At 34.8% G+C, this 13943-nt stretch overlaps 1 protein-coding gene across 1 annotated transcript; it reads right to left on the reverse strand.

Moving 5' to 3' along the window:
* Positions 1-12557: 12557 nt before the first annotated feature.
* LOC133832429 (uncharacterized) lies at positions 12558-13508 on the reverse strand. The gene has a single exon (XM_062262773.1). It carries the CDS (start codon positions 13506-13508, stop codon positions 12558-12560), a length of 951 nt encoding a protein of 316 aa, XP_062118757.1.
* Between the last annotated feature and the right edge of the window lie 435 nt (positions 13509-13943).

A 13943-nucleotide genomic window follows, 5' to 3' on the forward strand; every position in this document is an offset into this window, starting at 1 on the left:
AGCGATTCAAGAATGATGCTTACTTGTGTACGCTCATCAATGACGACCCCATGTATTTCTGCTTCATGCATCATGTTGATCATGCTCAAGACATGTTCACACATAGAAACACCCTTCTTCTTCTTAGTAGTCATGCAGGTTCTAGTAGCCTCTTATCCAGTTTGATCAGATTGCTACCCAAACATGGCCTGGACAGATTCCATTAACTCAAAAACAATTTCCATGGGTTCATGCTTGTTCTTAGAACATCATTCATGCTCATAAGAATGTAACACTTAGCCTTATTATTGGATTGAATCTAAGCAACATATTTGTCCCAAATATTCTTTCGGGCATTGGAAGTGGGCTCTTCAGGACATTCCTCAGTTAGGACAAATTTGTGGTTCTCACAAATCAACATTAAATTGAGATTTGATTTCCATCTTATAAAGTTATCACCATTAAGTTTTTCAAGTGAAAGTAAAGCAGTAATTGGATTGCCACCGTTCGACATTACTGAAAGAAATAAAATATAATGATATTACTATTTGAAAAAATATCTATAATTTGGAAAGTAAATATGATGCATGCATGAAACAATTAAAACACATAAACTTAACATATACTATTTCGCGATAAAACTACCCAACAAATAAAGTGCCGCCTTAGAGTCGACCAAGTTAAATTCAAATAGCTTAAAAGACAATCTTATCTTTATAAGTGTAACCCATTATTTCAGAATTCATGACTTAACTTACAGAGTGTCGCCTTAGGGTTGGTCAAGCCTAAAATACATCACTCTTTCCTATCTTCGTGCTAAGCTAAACTTGGTATTAATATGTCTAGAATTTTTCCTTAGGGGGAAAAAAACAAAGCCGCCTCGAGGCCCTATTCATATTTCACGTCGTTGTACTAATAATGGAGACCATAGCTCACATTGAGATGTTATCCTTCTCCCACTTACTATTTTAGAAAAATGTGTTTTATTAAACTAATCGATTAATTCTAAATTAATTACTAGTTTATTGATAACCCTATGAATGTAACTAATTACAAAATACATATATTTATAAAAGAGCCTTTTCTACAATTAATGTGATCTATATAATTACCCATGACATTCATCTCACTTTACTAAAACACTTTTTAAATAAAGTTTGTTATCTTAAAGACCTATAAAACTTTTGCCTTTATTAAGGTGTGATTTACTAGGTTTTAACTAACTTAAGACTTAGCAGTTTACATGCAATTGATTTCTCCAAAACAATTCATATACACACTTAGGACAATCCTTGATAATGAAGTTTCTAAAAGATGCATGATTAATCAAACTATGTGGGGTTTCATGAATGACATGTAATTGACTAATGCATGATCATGTTATCAATCAAACATTAATTAACATTTATTTAAATAAATACAATAAATAAACAATAAATGATGAATCGAGTACTGTTGGGTATTTCTAAATTTACAATCCTTTGAAAAAATAGAAATAAAATTGTAAAATGGCCTTTAGTTGTTTGCAAGACTCCAAGAATGATTTTCTTCTTATATAGGCATTTCTTTATAATTCTTAGGAATTTGTTAGGCCCAACTAACTAATTAGAAACAAACTTTCTAACTAATCAATTTAATTAAAGCTAGCTTTTAATTAAATAATCATTTTGTCATCTTTATAATTTAGTTCAATTTAAATAATTACAGAATCAAATTCAAATAATTATTTAAATTTAAGATAAGATCTTACCCATCTAAAATATATTTTATTTTTCTAACAAAAATAAAATAAGATAATTAATTTTTCAAATTAAAACAATTTAAAAAAACAATTAACTAAAAGATAATTAACAAAAAAAATAGGAACTAACTTGGGCACCAAGATTGGTGCCCTAGATCACTAGGGTCGGTGACAACTAGGAGAGAGTCCAAGGCTCGGGAGGTTGATGTCGCACCCAGGAGGGGCGCTTGGGTCACTAGTGACTATGAGCCTAGGGTGTGCAAGGGCGCTAGTGGTTGAGGGCTCGACTACAAGGGAGTTTGTGGCTGTGTGTGAGGTCGTGGGCCTAGGTGCAGGCGCGCGGCTGGCTTGTTGTGAAGGGGCTTGTAACATCCGGTGTTTTGAACACTCGCTAGTAGCCGGTTGGAACCGGTGAAGAAATTATGCGAAATATTATTTTGATAAATGATATTGTATGGATTTGTGATGGTTAGTGAATTTTATAGTTGCTGTAAAGATTTGGTAATGGATCTAGCTTTATGCAAAGAAAGATTGGTCTTGGACCAAGGCAAAATCCCTAATGGGAGAAAAACTCGAATTAAATAAATAGGAAATACTATGGAATAAAAATATTAATTTTTTCTAGAAATTGGGACTTTATAGTTGAGCCAATAAGTTTAAGAAAAATTGATTGAGGTTTGAATTCCAATCAACCTGGCTTAATAATGAGAATTTCTTGCTAAGGCCACTAAGGGCATTCTGGTCTATTTGATAAAATTACCAAAATTATGTGATATGTGAAAATTTTTATTTTTGGGTCACATTTAATTTAATTAATTAAGCTTGGAGATATTTAAAAACTATAAGTTAAAAGTTAAGGGAAATTTAGAGCACAAAATTCACAAAGTGCCCTTGGATTTATAATATGTGAGGTAAAATAAGCAAGGGCATAAAATTAATTTCCAAGGGAAGAGAGAGAGAGAGAGGTGGGCAGCAAGGCTAGGGGTAGACCCTAGGGCTCTCATAATCTAGGTAACTTACCCCACAAGCAAAAGAATGGGACAAAGCCCTTACCTTCTTCCAAAAGCCAAAACCTAATCATTTCTCTCACAAATTTCTTTTCTCCTAAGAAACAATCTCTCTAGATCTCTCCCTCTCTCTCCAAAACTGAAACACTCTCCCTCTCTACTCTCCATTGCTTCAATTTTTCTTTCCATGAGCCAATAACACTCATTTCCCCATTGAAGGAGGGAGAAGCTCAAGAGAACACTTGTGTAGAGTAATTTTCGAAACCTACTTCATTTTTCTCGTCTTTTCCTCTTCAAATTCGAAACCCTAAGGGTTAATGATACATGCATGTAATCTAATATCCATGCATGAAATTGATCTTGTGTTCAAGGGTTCAATAGAAGCTTGTACGGGTAGAATCTCAAGGATTTAGCACTTTGGTGATCAAGTGAAAGCAAGGTAAGAAATCTTGGTATTTTGCATGTTTTCTCCCTCATCTAAACCCTTCTACCTTATCTCTCTCTTAAAAGTCTGCATGTGGGACTTTGGGGCTTGGTTTGAGAGTGTAGTGCACAAGGAAGAGTTTGAGAAGCTAAGGAAAACACATCTCCAAGCTAGAACTATCAAAGGTAGAAATTTATGGTTGTTCTTGAGTATTGCAATTTATGTTAGTAGATCAGGTAGTATAGGTTATTTTAATGGTTCTTTGAGTTAATTTTATGCTTACAGTTGAGATTGTGTGATTTCATGATTTTCATGCATGCATGTGGCTAGGGTTATGCTAGAAATGCTTATTGTTGTTAGGTTCTGTAAAAATGCATGCTTCCAAAATTTCGTGGTCTGACTTCCAACGAGTCAGATCGCACTCTACTGCCTCTGTCTATGAAAAATATTTATATAGTTGCATAGTTATTTGTGAGTAATTGATGATAGGCTTTGGAAAATCTTAAAAAGGTATTCTTAAACCCAAGTTATGAACGTTTTGACATTTTGATGTAAATTTGGAAAATTTCTGGGTAGCATGCACTGCCCATATTGTTTTGACTTTTAAACAAGTTTTAATAATAAAACATCAATGAGATTTGGTTGGGTCTTAGTATAAACATGTATAAGGGTCACTGTAAAATTTTAGAGGAAAATGTGATAAGGTGTAAGAGATGCGATTTTTCTAAGTTTGCCCTCGAATATGGAAACAAAACTTCTGGGCAGCAAGCACTGTCCAGATTGCTTTAAAAATTTTGATGAGTTTTATTATTCCAAAAATTATGAAATTTTGAAAGAAGCTAATGTATAAATGTATAAAAATCTCTGTAAAATTTTACAAAGAACTTGGGTATGGTGTAATAGAAGAGAATTTTCAAAGTTACCTTAAAATCTGGGAAAAACTTCTGGGCAGTAGGCACTGCCCATATTGCTTTACAAATTTGATTGAGTTTTTCCATCTAAAAAATTATGAAATTTTGAGAGAAATTATTTAAGATATCTACAAGGACGTATATAAACTTTTAGTGAAAAGTGTGTCACGGTTTAAAATAAATAATTTTTCTAAGTTTACCCTAAAAGCTGAAAGGTAGCAATTTTGAACCTTAACGAAAAATGATTTCTGGGAGGTCACTTCTCTTAACCTAAAACAAGTTTTGATGCGAGGTTTTCCTAGTTCCAGCCCTTATGACATAGAACACATGAATGATAGTATAAGGGTTTTTTCCCAAAACTCAACTTAGGACAAAAGTTTAAAAGGAGATTTTACCCCTTAAATTAAATAGTGGAAGCAAAGTTTTGGAAATGAGAAGACATAATCCCTTGTAAAGATAACTAAGGATTTGGAGACTTAACCAATCCCAAATTAGCTTAAGTTAATTTAAAAGTTGATTTTTTTTACCTTTTTTAAGTTAAGGGTCCTATTGCCATTCTTTTAAAAAATAATGTAAAAAAAGATCCCAAGTTATGGATAAAAAAATGGTAAGAATGAGAGTTGGGTTTTTGTAGAATCTTTAAGAGAACGGGATAACATTGTCATATATTATTTTTCAATGGTAAAAATGTTGTATTTTGGTTAATGATAGAAAACGGTGAACTTTCGTGAGAGGACGACAAGTTGGTATTTTTCTAAAGATAGGAGTTGAGTGCAACTCCTGTCCCCAAAAACCAAAATACGAGTTATCCGATAAGAGAGTTCTCTACTTGAAGAATATTAAGATGCACGACACGGAGAGGGTGTTGCGGTGAGGTCAATTTTCTCATGATACTGTAAAGGCGGAAATGAAATCTGACCTTATACATTGTAAGGTGTATAAAAGGCTATAGTATAGAGTCTCTAAGGGACCATTATTGCATTTAGCTATCATAGAATTTTAGCTATAAGAGTATGCCATAGTTTAATCTAACTACATTGTATTAATTACAGTAATCGCGAAAAAGGAAAACGAATAGCGGTGTTAAAGATCTAGCTGGAAGCTAGGGACTCCAAGTAAGTTAGCCTTTCTCTTTCTTGGCCATAACATGAATGTACTAGTGTGTGTGCTTGTAGTAGTAGATTACATTAGTTTTGGTTGGGTCATTAAGAATAGGGTATGCTTAATGCCTATTCTTGCAATGCTTTAGCATTCTGCGGCGAAATGGTAAGTAGGTTCGAGTTAGAGCCAGAACCCTAGCGTAATATAGTCTGGGTTGGAGCCAGGAAAATGGTAATACAATCCGGGTTTGAGCCAGGAGAATGGTAATATGGTTTGGGTTGGAGCCAGGACATGGTAAAAATATAGTTCGGGTTGGAGCCAGGACAATTGTAATAAATAAATGTTGGAACCAAGTTTAGGCCCGGATCCCTTGTTGTTAATCTAATGATTAATTATGATATGTGTTATATATCTTGAATGTTCTGGGATTTTCTGAGTGCATGTTTTAGTGTTATGTGTGAACTTGATTATTAGAAACAACCAAATTTATTTTTCGGATATGGTTATCCATATTGTATGTTTTGGGGATTTTCTAAATGCAGGTTGATATGATGAAAATGGATTGTTGTGCGCAACCAATGTGCTTGATTTTCTATATCGATATTGTTAAGAATTATATGATAGGGTTGGAATTTATCCAATACCCTAGCGAATGGTAGTGATATCCACCTTAGGTCCAACCGTTACTGGGTTTAGTATATTTGTGTGCAAGACTAAGCGTTTTCGCTTACCTAGTTGTTTCATGTTGTAGGTAAGTGCAATAGCAAAGTGGAGCAGTGAGCGCCAGAGTTTGCTCATGGATAAGTACATGTGGCCCGACCTAGGGAGATTTTTGATGGATCACCATTTTGAAAAGAAAAAGCTGGAAGTTTGTTATTTCTTTTGGGATAATTGTTTATTACAAGTATGTAGAAGAGAAGTTGTATTTATGTTTGCTAAACTAAAAGTCTGTGAACACAATCTATTAAAATTTATTTTTATATGGATTTTTGGTACAATGAGTTAAAAGTAAAATTTTTTAAATTTCCGCATATTTGGTCTTGTATATCATGAAGGTCATTACAAGACATATCAGAGCTCGAGTTGAGCCTATTCTGTAGACAAACCAACATGTATCATATCTGTTTCCTTTGCTTTCTTTTATTTACCTCAATTCTATAAATTGTAGGTTATGTTCGATATACCTAAGATATGTGACCTTGTGATAGGAAACCTACCCATGATCACTACGCCTAGGATCGATTACTATAGACTCTTTAACAATGAGAATCCTCGACGCTTCGAGTACGATTAACAACATCAGCATGTCATTTCTCAGTGGAAGCATTCCATGATAGAAGTCTTTGATAGGGCCAACACATTCGAGCGACTGAGAGTGCAATATGTTAGCACTTGTTTGAGAGGCTCGGCACAAATATGGTTTCGTCACAAACCTTGGCGGCTAGTTCGCATCACATGGGTTGACTTCCGTATGCAGATCCAGCTAGCGTTTGTGCCATGGATTGACCTATCTCCATGGTTGATATCATACCTTGAGGTAGAGTGGTAGATCCCTTGGAGGATCCCAAGAAGATTGACGAGGATACCAACATAGAAATGGATATGCTGATGGATATCCTAGATTAGGTTATGCCATGAGGGTCTTGTTGATACTTTTTGTAAAGTCTTGATAAACCTAGTAGTTGTAGGGCTTTTGTGCAGTTGTAACAGGCGTATGTAGAAACCCCACACATAGTTAGGGTTCTTTTTTGTATTTATTGTTATGCTAACTAAAACCTTGTGGCAAGATCTGTCGTGATCATTTTATATTACTAGGTTATATCCTTGAATGTTATGACTACCTGCTTTGAGTTGAATCGTTATGGTTCTTCTTTCTTGTGTATGAGAAAAACTTGTATGCTAATTTAATGCTAGGTTAGTATTCTTCCCTACTATACATTGTTGTATAGAAATTCACGATGGTGCCTAACACCTGAGGCTGGGGAGGTCGAGTTGTTAATCCACCAGTCCTAGCCGAGAAAACAGTCGTTAACCAAGAAGTAGATCGTGGCCAAGGCAAAGCATGGAGTCGAGGCCGAGGGAGAGGCCAAGGACAAAGAGCATAGACGGAACCAGATCTAGCAACTCAAATAGAGGATTTGAGAAGGATTGTGCATGAATAGAATGCAGCAAAAGCTCGGATGTTCCAGACATTGAAGCAGAGATCTCATAAGCGCCACACAGCCCCGCACCCCCAGCGCCCCAGAAAGATGTTCTCGAACAACAGGAATTCCCGGTGCAAGAAGACTCACTGGTGGGAGAAAATCCACCAGCAAATGCACCAAGAGCATAACAACCAAAATTAATCTCTAAATGGTTTGGTAGGCAAAACCCACCTGTGTTCGAAGGGACTTCACACCCCTTGATAGCAGAAGAATGGGTTAGCGTGCTAGAGAGAATTTTTGACTTTGTGGGGACTACTAAAAGGGAAAAAGTAATTTGTGCAGTGTATATGTTGATGAAGGACGCCCGCATCTGCTGGAATATTGCTAAGAAAGGGCATGATGTTGGACAGATGGAATAGGTGGAATTCCTAACCCTGTTCAATGCCAAGCACTACAACCAGACAGTGATAGATTAGAAGGTGGTTGAGTTTGCCAAACTAGTACAAGGGTCATCTAGCAGACATGAGTACGTGCACAAGTTTGACCAACTCTCAATATTTGCTCCGATCTGATACACACTGAAGCCATCCGGGTACGCAAATTCATGAAGGGGTTGAAAAAAGAGATAGCTCAGTTCGTTGATACCGGGTAGACCAGCCCGGATATTTATGATGAAGCCGTAGAGAGATAAAGTCACCAAGATTCATGGTTGGTCCAAGAGAAGAAAGATCCCTAAAGGGCTGAAGAACAAGCATATGTATCCAATGACCAGGGAAGGTACTCTAGCAACCAGAGTAGACCTTCTCAGAGGTTTGCATCTAGAGCCAATCAAAGTATGGGGAAGACCAATAGTCAAGGGAACTCTTGGTTTCCAAATGGTGAAAATAATAAATTAAGAATGGATCCACCAAGCTGAAGTTCGAACTTCAACAAGCAACCAAGGAGAGAAAACTACTATTGGCCATAATGCGACAAATGCAATCGGCGCCACACAGGAAAGTGCAACAACAAAAACTGCTTCATTTGTGGAAGGTCGGGTCATTTTTCCAGGCACTGCCAGACTCATGGTCAAAAGGGAGGAAATGACCAGCCAAAGCCAATAGGAACTGCACCGCGAGTTTATGCACTCACCCAGGATGATAAAGGAGCTGGGACTTTCGACATGGTGTCAGGTCAACTTCGTGTGGCTAATAACTTAGCATATGTATTGATGGACACTGGTGCATCCCATTCTTTTATTGCTACATCTTTTGTTATAGGATAGATAGAAAGCCTGAGCCTATAGAAAATGTATGTGGTGTATCCTTACCTTCAAGGGAGGATATGATGGTACGGTCTTGGGTTAGAGCCATACCAGTCTGGGTAAAAGGTCGGGAGTTGACTGTGGATTTGCTAGTTTTAGATTTACATGAGTACGATGTTATTTTTTGTATGGATTGGCTAACCAAATACGGAGCGGTGGTGAATTGCAAATGAAGAAAGGTGACTTTTAACCCACCCGGGGAAGAACTGTTCGTGTTCTAAGGCACGACCCACGAGAAGAATTTCACTATAATCTCCACCTTGAAAGTTAGGAAATTACTAGCAATGGATGTATTGACTACCTGGAGAACATAATAGACAAGGATCAGGAGTCTAAGCTATAACCAACTGAGGTAGTAGTGGTGTGAAAATTTCTGGAAGTGTTTCCTAAGGATCTTCCATGGATACCCCGGATCGAGAAGTCGAGTTTGAGATCTAGTTGATTCCAAGCATTGCACCATTTTCAAAGGCACCATACCGGATGGCACCGCCAGAGCTTAAAGAACTTCAAGTGCAACTACAAGATTACCTGGATAAAATATTTATATTACTAAGTCATTCTCCTTTGGGATCCTCGGTATTGTTCATGAAGAAGAAAGACGGCTCCATGAGAATGTGTTTAGACTACCGCGAATTGAACAATGTGGCGATCAAGAACAATTACCCATTCCCCATAATAGATGATCTATTCGATCAACTGTAGGGAGCATCGGTATTCTCGAATATTAATTTGAGATCCAGGTACCCTAAGTTGAAGGTCAAGGAATCGAATATTCCCAAGACTACATTTCAAATTTGATATGGCCACTACGAGTTTTTGGTGATGTCTTTTGGACTCCCCAATGCGCCTGCGACATTCATGGATCTTATGCATAGGGTACTACGTGAGTATCTACAAAATTTTGTGATCGTGTTTATAGATGATATTGATTCGTGTTGTATACCACAACAAATTTAACAATGATTTTTCTTTCAATACTTCCAATAATTTTAGTATAATAGCAAGCACAGGTCGAACCCACGAGGACTATCGTTCACTTTATTATTCAAGAATTAACACTAAAACTTAAAAGGGGATTTTGATTTTTAACTCAAAATTAAATAGCATAAACTAGAAAGAAATTAAAGATTGATATTACGATATTAAGAAGCAGTTAAAGGTTAATCTCCACCCTCAACAATCATTCCTAATCACTAATAATAAATATTATTCCAATTTCTCAATTAAACTATTAACCCCGCAGATAACGCTGAAGCAGTCAATTATCCCAGTCTCCCTATTATAAGTAATCAAGGCGAAGCGCTCAATAATTAACTCTTTTATCTAAGCAATAAATCAATGAAGCATACAATCTATTTAACTTAGATAAAGCATTAAGTCCTATGGAGACCAGTTAATCTAGGAAATAAATTAATGAAGCATATAATTCATTTAACCTAGGTTCTATTTTTCATCACAATCAACAATTCTTTTGACATCACTATTAATTGCAATTTATCACATACACTTAGAATCGTAAAATATTAGGTGAGTAGCAATTCTACGATGACAATTGAATAATGTAAAACCATAATTAGTTGGACACCTAACAAGAAATCACAAAATTCATAATATTCAATTGGAAAAATAGAAACAATTTAATATTGAGAGAAATTAAAGAATAATACTCATTATCAACAATCAAGAATTCATGTCTTGGGTTTAGAATTAACCCTTAACCTAAAAAGAACCTACTCCATAAAAGTAATCATAATCACAAACATAATTATAATTAAAATTAAAGAGATTAAGGGAAGACAAGAAACTAGATTGATGAACAATAGTGTTGTAGTCTTCTCTCCAGCCCTTTCCAAGTCTTTTTCTCTCCTAAACCGTAATAAAAATCCCATCTAAAATTAACCCTAATAATCTTTTATAGTGTCAATTATATTTAATTAAAAAGTAATTAAAAATCTGAAAACGACGTCGCAAGCCGTAGCCTAGAAAATTCGCGTCGCGGCCTCAAACAAAATATGTGCAGAAATTGGTAACGTAAGCAGCGGTCTAAAAAAACTGAGCAACGGCCTGACTCACTAGGCAGTGACTTGAAAAAATCGAGCAACGACCTTTTTGGAACAGAAAAAACTGAAACATCAATTCCAATTAAAGTGCCGCGGCCTGAATTTTATGAGCCACGACCTATCTTCAATTTCTTCAATTCTTGACATTAGATAGCTTGTACGTTGCCGCCACTTCAACATTTCAATCCCGAAAGCCTGGAATACTCCTAAAACTTCATTTTAACTACGCTTTTCAATCAAAATGTCAGATTTATCATCATAAAATGCAATGTAGAAAATATGTTGTAGAATCACGAAACTAAGTTAAAACTATTAAAAATGTTATCATAACACCATCTAAGCATGGAAAAACTTATCAAATATTAATATAAAAATTACCTTATCAAATAACCCCACACTTGAATATTGCTAGTCCCTTAGCAAAACACTAAAATAACAAAACTAAAAATGAAAATAAAACAAACTAATCTAGACTCACTAAGCAAAGGTCTTGTCAAAAGCTTGAATGTTTCTGAGAATCACACAAATAAGTAATGCCAAAACAATTCAGATTTTCATACTCTTTAGAATTTCAACTCCATATGTAATTTACCATTTGATTTTCAAAAATAATTTACTAAGCACTTAATCACAACACCAACTGAAATGCATCAAATTTAATTCATACTTGCCAAATAATTTTCTTTTAAATCAGTCCCTATATACCAAAATGTTTTTCAATGAAAAGCATCCACTCCATACACATTAACCAATCATTCTCCACTAATATAAACACACAATGATCAAAAATCAAAAGGTCTTTATAGGCTTGTAATGTAAGCCAAAGGTTAAGGGTAGTTGAGAAAGATACATTTAAGCTCAAATCACACCATATCATACGTTAATTTCATTCTTTGAACTTGCCCCAAATTTTCCCATACAATTCAATAAATACCTGTTTTTTTCTTACTCTTCTTTCCATAATGATCTCAATATTTCCCCCACACTTATACCTTTGCAAAATTTGCATATATGCATTTTTTTTTTCATTGCAAATCATCATTTTGTTTTTCTTTTGTTTGTTTCCTCTTTTTTTTAATAATATTTCAAGGAGAGAAATAGAGATCATACACAAATTACAACCAAATAAATAACCCATAAGTATTTCCCTTTTTTTTTACAAACCATCCCACAAAATCAAAAATCATATATCTAACTATGGTGCAATGCATTACAAAAAAGAAATATTTTTTTTAATGAGGTATAGGGTCAAAAATTTCGTTTCATAGAAGAAAAGTAACAGCCATCATGGCTCAAATATGGGAAACTAGGGATTATCATATAATAGGTTGGCTTGAACGGCTCAAACAATCCAAAGAACTGCCTTAATCATCATCCTAATCATGTGTACTTATGATTTCGCCTCAAATAATTGATCAATGATTTTTAGAGTTGTTAGGACTTCAAATATATATATATTTTTTTCAACAAGCATAAATATTTTCCAATACATTTAAGTGGTGAATTCAATTATGCATAGAGTGAAAAACAACATAAATCAAAATAGCAATTCACATAGGAGTCAAGCACACAAATCATACAAAATTCCTCATTGTTTAACATCACTTTAAGCACAATTCAAAGTTTCATCATCGACTAATGCTTTCAACAAGACCAACACAAGAAAACACACAAACAAAAAAATAAAAATACAAAAAATAACTAATAAAAATACAAAAACAGAAAAAATAAAACCAACTACAGACAAAATGAAATTGTTCCGTTCCCCCACAGTTAAACAATACATTGTCCTCAATGAAAATAAAATGAAAGATAAGGAAAAGAAAACTCCTTCAAGTACGCTTTGTTTAATGTCGTTAGCTCGACTGAATGATGTGGTCATGATTGTTATGGTGGGTCATTTAACATAACCTTCTTCCTCTTGTATTTATCAATAGAATTAAACTTATCAAACTGTATAACTTCACCATCAAATTCTATTGTAAGTACCCATACTTTGACATCCATCTTTGTAGTTGTAATCAGTAGGAATGGCCTACCAAATTGAACCTGCACCAAAACATCTTCAACTACCCTTAAGGGATAAGCATTAGCGCAATTAGCCAATCGAATAATAACACTAGTTTCTTTTAATAACCCTAGATTTAAAGAAGCAAAAATAGAATAAGACATAACATCAATAGGTGCTCCTAAATCTATCATACAATGATCAAACCTACTTTTACTGATAGTGTATGGATTTATAAACATTTCAAGGTCTTGACACTTGGGTAGCAACTTCCTTTGGAGAATAACAGAAACATTCTCCCCCACACTTATCTTTTTATCACCTTTCAACTTCCTTTTATTTGGGGACAACTCCTTAGGAATCTTAGCATATGGTGGTACTTTCTTAAAAGTTGTATGGAGTGAAATATTGATTTTAAGGATCACCTTATTTTCCTCCTCATTCTTAAATTTTGTCAATCTGTTCAGAAAAGGAGGAATAGGGACATAGGATCTGATAGTTGGTTTGTGTAGCATGTTCTGTGATGATGGACCAACTGACGTGAAAGTTTCGATCTCCGATGGAGAAGATGCTTTTGGGGTTGAATTGTTGACTTCTTGAGTTGGAATTGGATCAAATGTTATCTCTGGATGAGGTGGCATGTCAAGTTGTGGAACACTTTGAAGAGTTAGGGTACCATCATTCTCTATTGGATTAATCTCTAATTCTGTGGGTAATTCTCCAATATTCTCAACCTCAAGTTTATTCAATGATGTAACAATTTGTCCCATAGTACTCTCCAAATTCTTGAGGGACGCTTCTGTACTCTGAAGAATAACTTGGGTCTGCATAGTTGAAGACAACAATGTTTTTAGCATATCTTAAATTGATGGCTCCTTAACTTGTAACATTTCTATAGGAGGTTGTTGAGGAAAGGGCACATAAGCACTACAAGAAAAAATGCTTTTAATAACACCGAAAATGTGTTATGAAAACATACCATAACACTTTTTGATGTGTTAAGACCGACTATGTTATCGTAGGTCAGAGTACTTTACATAACACTTTATCATTGTTATACAAATGTGTTATTATACTGTCAACGATAACACAATTTCTGTGTTATTTTAATAAATAGATAAGTGTTTAAATATGTTATTTATAGTCGATTATATAACACATTTCAATACTTATAAATTTGTGTTATACTACACTTTAGTATAACACTTTTTTTGTGTTATACTACACTTTAGTATAACACATGTGTTACATTAGCTTAGAGAAAC

Source organism: Humulus lupulus, chromosome 4, assembly GCF_963169125.1.
Source record: "Humulus lupulus chromosome 4, drHumLupu1.1, whole genome shotgun sequence".
In the NCBI taxonomy this organism is placed as follows: Eukaryota; Viridiplantae; Streptophyta; class Magnoliopsida; order Rosales; family Cannabaceae; genus Humulus; species Humulus lupulus.

Bases quoted from the DNA above. Each gene is read 5' to 3' on its own strand.
- LOC133832429 (XM_062262773.1), bottom strand. From the start codon at position 13,508: ATGCAGACCCAAGTTATTCTTCAGAGTACAGAAGCGTCCCTCAAGAAT.